At 42.7% G+C, this 10,242-nt stretch overlaps 1 protein-coding gene across 1 annotated transcript in view; it reads left to right on the forward strand.

The window, feature by feature from the left end:
• Positions 1-8,419, forward strand: part of RTTN (rotatin) — a 108,944-nt gene extending 100,525 nt beyond the window's left edge. Inside the window, exons 46-49 of the mRNA XM_068993831.1 lie at positions 683-950; positions 5,867-5,970; positions 7,080-7,149; positions 8,242-8,419. Coding sequence (XP_068849932.1) covers positions 683-950; positions 5,867-5,970; positions 7,080-7,149; positions 8,242-8,327 — 528 coding nt within the window. The 3' untranslated portion in view covers positions 8,328-8,419. The remainder of the gene's footprint in view (positions 1-682; positions 951-5,866; positions 5,971-7,079; positions 7,150-8,241) is intronic.
• The last annotated feature ends 1,823 nt before the right edge of the window (positions 8,420-10,242 follow it).

Here is a 10,242-nt window from a genome sequence, read left to right on the forward strand (position 1 = left end):
ACTCTCTTTCACATAGTCCAGGGTTTGGTGTGGTTTTTGGAAGGGGTTTTATTTGGAGGTTGAAATGACTCTTACATTTAAGTACTGGAGCTTTCTTTGCTCTAAGTTTACAAGAATGACACGTAGCCATGAGAAATCTTCAGTGATGATAAGCGGTTGGGTAAAGTAGGTATAAGATATACCCACAGATAAAAACAAAAAACAAAACACTTGTAGCTGTAAAGATTCAAATATCCTTAGTAATACCACAGTTATTAACTGGTGTCCAAGACTGACTGGGATTTTGTTTCTTTCTCCTCCCTGTAGGATAGCTCTCAATAAGTAGCAAAATTGCCAGAAGGCAGACAGGAAGAGAAAAACCCAAGATGCCTGAAACAGTCCCCAAACTGAATGATCAATCCTAAATAACTGAGTTGACTAGTTGCTTTATCCATCGTCAGGGATTGATTAGTAGGAATTAAAATTTGAGCACTATTTTGTTCTCCTTTACTTTTTCACTTCTACTTGGAAACAGTGTCGATAGAGTATTGGGAAGGTATTGGGAGGAAGGAGAAATTAAAGTTTCTTTAATTTAAAGGAAAACAGGAGCAGAATGCTGGTTAATTGATCTCTGTGGGACTCGGAAGTAATTCTAAAAGACTCAGGGAGAAAGTAAAGTAACGTTGTCTCCATTTATCCACAGAGTAACTTCCTGCAGAACTTTCTGTCTCTGACCTTGCCGAAAGGGGGAAACAAACATCTGAGTAACCTGAGCGTGCTCTGGCTGAAGCTGCTGCTGAACATGTCCTTCGAAGAAGACGGGCAGCAGGTGATTCTGCGGCTGGACGGCTGTCTAGACCTGCTCACAGAGATGAGCAGATTCAAGCACAAGAGCAGCCTCTCCATCCCCCTTCTTATTTTCCATAACATCTGCTTCAGTCCTGCCAACAAGCCCAAGATCCTGGCTAACGGTGAGTCTTCTCCTTTTACACCAGATGAATCCACTGATACACGTGCTTATCCACACAGCGTTATGTTCAGGTTAAAACAGAGTAGTTTTATAAACAGTCCGCCTGGTGGTCATTCAGCACCAGCCATGTTTAAGACTCTGCTGGAGGCGGAGGCTGTGGGAACGGATCGGGCGTGACTCCCGCCTGGCGTTCACGGATCACCGCACGAGTGCCACACTGGGCTCAGGAGGCAGCTCCTGGGAGAGTTTGGGCCCCTCCTTCCCCCTGTCCCTCCTCCTGGTCCTCTGACTCTTGCGCCTTTGGGCAGGCACGGCCCCGCCCTTGGAGCCTTTCCAGACGGCCTGTCTGCGTGGTTGGTGCTCCCCGCGCCCGTCTCCTGCCTCCCCCACCCTCTCTCTCTCTGCCTCCTTTCCCCGTTTCATTTTCCTCTGGAGAGTCACCACCAGCTGATACGCTGCGTGTTCAGTGTACATCCATGCATTCCTCCTCTGTCCGCACTAGAGCAGAAGGTCTCACGGGTCAGGAGGTTTCTGCTTCTTTTGCTGTGTGTACCCGGGGCAGCTATGATCGTGCCCGTCACGAGCGGGCTCCCGGGGGGCACGTGAGATGGAGAGAGTGAGCAGGCCGCGGAGTTGAGGACCCGCGAGCACATGGTGACAGGAGCCCCACAGCGACCTCACTCTCTGCCCTCGGGACAGATGGAGGCGAGGGTTGGTGAGGAATCAGAAATTCTGAAACAGGAGAAATGGAGCGCTCTGTTTCTGCAGCCATGTGCTGTTCTGTGAGGAGTGTGTGAATTTCAGGTTTTATAAGGGGACGTGTTATCATGAGAAAAAAAAGGAGAGGTGGACTCTAGACCCCATGTATCCAATGCTGGACGCTGGGGCCTTGGGTGCTGGTTCTCTGGGTCCAGTTTCTTCATCTGCAAAAGAACCCCTCCTTTCCTGACTTTGGTAGAAATCAGTTTTAACACATAAACTGCCAGCCCTGTCTATGGAATGTGGTAGGTGCTCCAGATGTATTAATTCTCTTTTCTTTTCATGTCTTCCACTTAATCTTTTCTTAGAAGTGTTTTTCTACAAAACATGGAATTTCCCAAATGGAAAACTGATTACATTATTGTGTATGGTCATGATTCTATTTTTCTGATGATAATTGTTGAATTGTTAGAAATTCAGCGAAAGATTTTAGAAGCTCAGCCAGCCTTTAACTTACCTGAATTAACTGTCATCTCCTTTCCCGGAGAGGGATCGATGGGAGTGTTGGTGGCTTTGTTTCCAGGTTTCTGCCCTCCTTCACTGTGTCCCCCTCTGTCCTCACATTGCTGAAATGAGGGTGACAATAGGACCCTGCCTCATGGGACACGAGAGCCTCTGGGAGGTGCCTGTCCCCGTTCCATGGTCGCCTGTTAGCATCACCTTTCTCAGGATAAGTTTCTTCTTTGGGGACCAAAGACGTTTCTTCTTTGTATTTTTATTATTGAGAGGGTCAGGAAGAGCTGAAGGAGAGAAGCCTGCATCTTCCATTTCTGGATCACTCAGGATTTATTTTTAAGCATTTCCTTGCATCAGCAGTGTTCTCTCTCCTCCATGAGCTTGAAGAAGGGGGCTCCCTAGCCCCACAGATGTGAGATGAGGGGCCTCCAAGGTGGCTGGGAGGCAGTGACTGTGCAGTTTCTCCGTGGATGTGTCCCAGGCGCGGCCTCCATTTCCACCTGGGGATCCAGAGGAAGGAAGGAGCTTGGCTGAGTCATGCGGCTGAAAGATCTTCCCGGCAAGGCCACGTGACTCTGATCAGCAGCAGCCAACATCCAGTTTAGGTTTAGGTGGTCTGGAGTGGAGTGGGCAGTGGGGCTTGACTGCTGTGTGAACAGATCCAGAGGGTGTCTTGTTTCCGGTCATGTCGGACCAGGTCTCTGAGCAAAACAAAAACGTGCCAGGTAAAATATATTAAAATTCACCTTAAAAAAATCAAATAACTGAAGATAGTGGGAAACTTCCAGGCCAATTTTGATTGGCAGTCTGTGCCCAGGATGGTAAGAAGTCTGGAGAAGTCTCTTCCGCTCCAAGGACGTTGGCCAGCCGGTGTGCTCGGGCTTTGGGCCATGAGTGCCAAATGGGAAGGGTCCTCGAGGACAGACTGTCTCAAGTCCTATGGGCCATCCTGCAGATACTAAGCTGGAATCTCAAAGAACTAACCTCTTAGAAAAAGGTAAAAGTGAAAGTCATTCAGTCGAGTCTGACTTTTTTTGACCTCATGGACTATACAGCCCATGGAATTCTTCAGGCCAGAATATGGAAGTGGATAGCCTTTCCCTTTTCCAGGAGAATCTTGCTAACCCAGAGATCGAACCCACGTCTCCTTCATTGCAGGCAGATTCTTTACCAGCTGAGCCACAAAAGAAGAAGGTGAATCAGAATTAAATTGGTGCCCTGAGCCTCATCCAGGCAATGATAAAGAAAAACAGGTGCCACACAGACCGCCCCTCACAGCTTTTCAGCCCAGAGACACACAGACAAGTGGCCCATGACCTTGGTGGGAGCTGCTCCTCAGTTGAACTGCCCTCTAACGGGCAGAGGACAGGTTCATCCTAGGCCTCAGGGAACCTCCACAAACAGTTTTTCAAAAGCATCAGCCAATTCACAGTTAAAGATGACCAGGCATGTCAGGGAAATGGCAGCATGAAAGAGCAACAGCAACAGCAGGGGCAAAATACCAGCTTACCTGCCTGAATTGTGAAACACAGACTTGCAGACAACTTTAGTGATGCTGCATTTAGATAAGTAAACAACAAGCTTGAAAGTATTTGCAGGGAATGAGAAACTGAAAAATTGAAAGATGTGAAAAAAGAACCAAACAGAACTTCACTGTTGAGTACGATAATGTCAGTCCCTTACAGGTGTTTAAGTGCAAATTAATTAAGATACTCAATTTGTTTATCACACTTAGCTGCAGGTGGCTATTGGCTATGTTATTAGACTGCAGGCATATAAATATTTCCATCTTTGTGGGAAGTTCTGATGGACAGGAGCCAAAATTTAAAATTCAGTATACATGTCTGGCAGCAAGTTGGGTATAGTGGAGGAGAAAATTTAAGCATTCAAAGATAGATCAGGAAGCAATTTCCTGAATGTAGCACAGAGAAGAATAAAGGGTTAAGGGGAAAAAAAAAAGGCTAAGTGACAGAGTGGACATACTGGAGCAGTCTGATTGCACGTGCATTGAAGTCCTCACAGAAAAGGGGAAGTGAGAGAAAGTGTTTGAGGCAGCGATCACTAAACATTTCAAGAACTGTTTTCATCAGACACTAATCCACAGATTCAGGAGACTCAGATAATTCCAAGCAGATAAGTAAAAATAAGAGATTATCTATATGTTTCTTTGAGAGCTCACATCATACTTCTTGGTTAAACTTAAAAATGTTTTATATGCTTTTTGTGTGTGTACATGTTGTATTTCACAGTAAAATTTTTTTTAAAAATTGATCTACTTGCATTATCAGAGGGGTCACTACATGAATTGTCCTGTATATGTACTTTCTTTTAAAAATGTAAGAGATAGTAACTGGACAGAGGAGTTGTATCAGCTTACATAGACCATGGGTTATATGTTCTGAGGGCTTGCTGCAAAGTGTGAAAATGTCCCTGGCTGGTACTCAGATGGAGAACACAGAACTCGCCCTCTCATTTGATGCTGTTCCCTAAGAGTCTGCCACGCATCACCTCCCATGATGAATTTCATCGTCTGAAATGACCTCGCATGATGAATTTCGCAGATAGCTATTTACGTAGGCTGGCTCCTGTAGGTTATGGTGCAGGAGAAGCAGAGAGCGCAGAGCAGGTGGTCAAGCAGGAGTGGTGGGTGGCGGGAAGGTTGCAGCGCCCACACCTCCTTTCCTCTCTGTCTGTCCCTTTACTGCACAGAGTTCACTTTATGGAGCAGCTTTTTATTTACTTTTTCCTATAGAGGATTTTAAATTTCTTAAAATTTCTTTAAAAATTCTAGATAGGATCACTTAAACAGCATTCTTGTTTGCTTTCATTATGGTATCTTTCATCCAGCTAGAGTTTATTATGCCCCTACAGTAGACTTGCACTGTGGATATTCGCCAGTGAGCAGATTCTACACAGACTCTGCCCTCAGTCATGCACAGGGAGAGAGTTCCCAATAACAAGTGTTTCAACCCTAAGAATGTATTATGTCTTAAAAATCACTCTCTTAAGAGGGAAAATAATTTGATAGAGTTAAGTAATAAAATGGGTTCATGTATTGCTCTGAAACACTTGGACAGTCTCCTTGGGGCTAGATGTCTCTACTTTAAAAGCTGGAGGCTGCTGCAGATAATCTGTAAGTCTTGATTCCATATTCTGGCTAGCTTTGCTCAAAGAGGGTGTATCTTATATGTTGTTATATCTTTAAATAACCTCACATACCTACACACAAAAATACCTTTGAAATGTTTAGTCCTTTCTTAAAAGGCTTAGCTACTATGGTATTTCTTGATTTTTTTTCTTTATAGCAGCCCTTGCTATTGATATGTTCCTATAATGTCTTTATAATTTATCGTAAGAGTAAGTTCTGTTTTCCTGCATGTGAAAATGTCAGCTATGATCAAAGAGTTCATTAGTAAACTCATTGTGTAATTGCTTATTTCTGCCCTGTCGTTGTCTTTAAAGGAGTGTGGCTTTGTTGAATTAGGGACGAAAAAGATAAGCATCCACGGCTTCTATGGTTCTGCACCTGTTCTAAAAATTGTTTTAGGGTTGTCCTCCCACATATCACATGATGTAAAAGATTGTTTTTGCCAACTTTGTATGTATTGGATGGGTGAAAAGTGGGTATCTTTGACTAGTCTGAGATTTGAATACTACTGTCTGGACCTGACCCTTTCTTTTTGTGTGTGTGTTTATTATTAGAGAAAGTGATTAGTGTGCTCGCTGCTTGTCTGGAAAGTGAGAATCAAAATGCCCAGAGGATTGGAGCAGCCGCACTGTGGGCTCTCATTCACAATTACCAGAAGGTCAGTTGTTAAAATCATTGTCCCTGGGGGGCGAACGCCAAGCTTCTCGGGATGTCAGAGGAGTGTCAGCAAGGAAAAAAAAAAGTCAAAGACAGTGTTGCCTTTGTGCATTCAAACCATTAGTAAACCATTGGTTGGAATCTCTCATGTTATCATTTCCATAGGAGGCGCCTCAGTCCCAAGTGTCTCTCTTGGGTGAATTCTCCCTTGTTAATAGAACTAGATTTGCCATATTCCTGCAGTGTTACTATGAATCATTTTTCCTAAAAGATGTGTCCGGGAGAAATTCATCTTGACATCCAGCCAGACAGTGAATTTTTATCCAATTGTGGGATTCACTTTTCTCCCAGACATGTCATCGCTGAGCTTTGAAGTCAGCTCACTTCTCACAGGGCCAGCCCTGTGAGAATGGCAGGCAGGTTCTCTGGCCTCAGCTCTCTGGATGGCAGACATCTCACTCCTCAGAGAGATAGCTGCGTGTCCCTGGCGGCTAGGTGGTGACCAGCAGGTGGGTCCCTGAGTGGTGCTCAGGCAGCCAGCCGGCCCTGGTCAGTGGGCTGCCCTCCCTGCTGGCTGGGTCAGCGCACAGGGGGACAGAGGCCACTCTTGTCCCCGGCACCCCTGACCCCCAGGGCCCAGCACACGCTCTGGCGTTTTGGAGTCCCTCAGTAAATACGTGAGCAACTGACCAACTGCTCATATTCCATATTGTTGATCTGAAATCTGAGGTTTGAGGGAATAATGAAACGCTGAAACTAAGATTGCATAGTTGAAAGCAGCAAATTGAGATTGGGGGAGGGGGGGAAGGGGAGGAAAGGAAGAGCACGGGACAGCGGAGGTAGAACCTGGTTACATGGAGGCGGGGGGAAGAACCTAGTTACATGGAGGCGGGGGGAGTGAGCATGGGACAGCAGAGGAAGAACCTGGTTACACGGGGAGGGGAGTGGGGGGCACAGCGGGACGGACCGGCTTCTCTGGCTGCTTCCTTCTCTTCTGCAGTGTCTTGTTGAATACTGTAATCCACAAGCACAGAGTTAGTGCTCTGCCGTCCTGATTCTTAAGCACATGGGACTAAACGTGATTGATGGATGGCTCTGTATTATCTCTAGGCAAAAACAACTTTGAAAAATCCATCAATAAAAAGAAGAGTGGAAGAAGCATATTCCTTAGCAAAGAAAAGTAAGTTTTATTATTAAAGAGATTATAGTTGAAATCTATACAGACTTCCCTGATTAATGAAATATTTGGACAGTTCACAGCAGAATGGCAGTTTCCTACAATGATTTTTACACTGACGTCTGAGGAGCTTTTTTGTGAAAGTATCGTGAGGAAGCAAACTTCTTTGTGAAGGCATTGTAAAGTGGACCAGTATTTGATCTATGCTTTTCACTGTAAATATTTTTTTTCAGTAATAAAATGCTGTAATAGGTGAGAATATTTGAGACGTAGTAGTTTCTTAAGACATGTCAGTGGTCTTTCTCTCGGTCATTTTTTTTCTTGTACCAAATCTGTTTCTGCCAATGGCTACCACTGCTACGGTGTGTTCTCGGGTGATAAGAATTGGGCCCAATTAAAATTGACCTTGAACAGAAAACTTTGACCCAACGTCAGGAAGCTGAATTACAGTCGTCTAAGAATAGATCCCATTATCCCTGCACCCACTCAGCCCTGTGATGTGATCATGGTATGAGGCAGGGTTTTCCTCTCAAAGGGCATTTTTCATTTTAAGTGACACCAGTTTTCAACAAGCTTTATTCTCTAAACCTTTTTTCTGTTAAGACACTGAACTGTGTCTTTCCTGTACTACTCTGTGTCTATTGGTTATTAATTTGTGTTTTTATAAAGTGTGATTTTTTTTTTTTGGTAAGTGGTTCAGTTGTGGGATTTGGGGTTTTTTTCCTAGCTGTGACCATGGGTTTCTGTCAGTAGTGAATAACTGAGTTATGTATTAGGGATGGTACATAAAAAAGCAAGACATTCATTCGGGCTTATAGGTCGTTAAGTGTCCATTATGGGGCTGTGTTATTTTTTGTTTCTATTCTTTGGCTAAACCATTAACTAAAGAGAAATTTTACAGTGTCTTAATATTTAAAATGTATTTTAAATATTAAATTTAAAAATATCCTTACAGTGCTAGCACATCGAGAATTGAAATAGAACTGGAAGCTATACACAGTTCTGTTCACATAGGTTAGTGTGTGTGTCTGCTGCTCAGTGCAATGCTGACGTTAAATAAACTTACTCTTCTGTGCTCTGATCTTTCTGTCTCAGCTTTCTCAGACTCAGAAGAAACCTCTCTAAGTGCCTATTATTTGAAATGTCTTGAAAATCTTGTGCAGCAGCTTAACTCTTCATGAACGCCCTGAGGTGCTCTGCTCCGAAGTAGGCGGCCGCTGCACAGGTGAGCCAACCTTGAAGCAAGTTGTATGTAGACCCATTCCCGAAGACATGCTAAGCCTCCGCAACAAAAGATGTAGAGAGTCCTGGGAACACAAGCAGTTTTACCTTTTTCTATGCAATGTGTTTTGTAAAAATCTTATTTATCAATAATTTAATAAAATATTTTTAGTAACTGAAAATTGACTAACGATTTCTGCTTGTAGGCTTTTATCAGTCTCATGAGTATAAATTTTAGGAATGGAAAGAAGATATTGTGTTCTGATGTTTTTTTTAAAAAAACGTTGTATGTAAAATTTGGCTCTTGTCAATACAAATTCTTATTTTTCAAAACATACACATCAGTGAATGGATATTTGTAGTAAATGTGTTTAGTTTGGTGAGTAGCTTATTTTTGCAATTTTTAGTAATATTAACTCCTTTCCATATGATTTATAAATGTGTTATATCTTATTATTTTCACCTTTCAACTTCTGAAATGCTGTGTAGTAAAAAAAAAAAAAAAAGGAAGAAGTGGAATGTATGGTCATTTACACGTGGATTCAAATTCTGTCTCAGCTCAGAACATCATGAAGAAAAAGAATGTGAAGAATTTAATAGGACCAACTCTGTTGAGGTCTCTGGACATAACTCGTAGCCAGCATGTAGTTCTAAACTCAGAACTTAAGGTCAGGAGTTCCCTGGTGGTCCACCCGTTAGGACTTGGCACATCCAACTGCTGTGGCCTGGGTTCAGTCCCTGATTGGGGAACTAAGATCCTGCAAGCTACATGCAGGGGAAAAAAAAGAGAACTTCAGATGTAATCACTTTCAGCAGTTTTCCCGACATTTTTGAAATTAAGAGAAAATTTTGTCTGAGAAAAGAAAAATAAAAGCAGAAATACATAGATGTATGTATGTATATACACATCTCTGTTTGTATACACACATATACCTCACATGTACGTGATTTGATGATGATGATTTAGCCACTAAGTCGTGTCTGACTCTTGTGACCCCATGGACTATATAGCCTGCCAGGCTCCTGTTCATGGGAATTCTCCAGGCAAGAATACTGAAGTGGGTTGCCATTTCCTTCTTCATCACATGTACATACACACTCATTATTTAGGAAACTGTTTTCTAAATAAATTGTGATTAACAAGAAAAAAAGCATTTTTTTTTTTTTTACTAAGTGCTGTTAGCAAATTGCTATCATTAATAAAATAAACCATGTATTGTTTAAGCTGGAAGCATGGGGACAAAATATATATTAAATACTGAGATAGAAGCAGATTAATTTTTAGTGTCTGAAAATTATTGATTAGAGATCTGAGAAGTAGATCTCGGAAGTTCAGAAGTTTCCAGGCAGCCCAAATTAATTTGAAGCAATGGACATGGCAGTATTCTGAAAAATTCTAAGAGCAGAAACTTTAGGAATTATTTCTTCCTTTTGCTTGGTTTCTTATATTTATGTCATTTGGGGGGTATTACCTTTTAAGTCTTCACTGATGAATGATAAAATGGATTTCTTTGTAACTTCATTTAAAGAACTTCTTTCAGTGTGTCAGGCACTATTCTCAGAATGTTTATTATTTAATCTGTCTTCCTCTAAAATACTGCCATTGTTGCTAGGTTGGAGGTGAGTGAATGGAGTCGGCTTGGTGGCTCATCTGTGGCTGACAAAGAGTGCAGGCGAGGTTGGAGTCCAGGATAACTGTTGACTAGCCTGGGGGTTCCAACCACTGTGCTCTATTCCCCCTGCTTCTTTTCCCCCCTCATTGATATCCCTGTCTTTGTGTTTGGATCTTATAGATAACTTCCATTTTTTCTACAAAAGTTGGGTTTCTTCAGGGAAGTCATCACTTCCTTTATGGTTCATTGGTTGGTTGAGTCG

The sequence above is a fragment of the Capricornis sumatraensis genome, chromosome 21, assembly GCF_032405125.1.
Source record: "Capricornis sumatraensis isolate serow.1 chromosome 21, serow.2, whole genome shotgun sequence".
NCBI classification, from domain to species: Eukaryota; Metazoa; Chordata; class Mammalia; order Artiodactyla; family Bovidae; genus Capricornis; species Capricornis sumatraensis.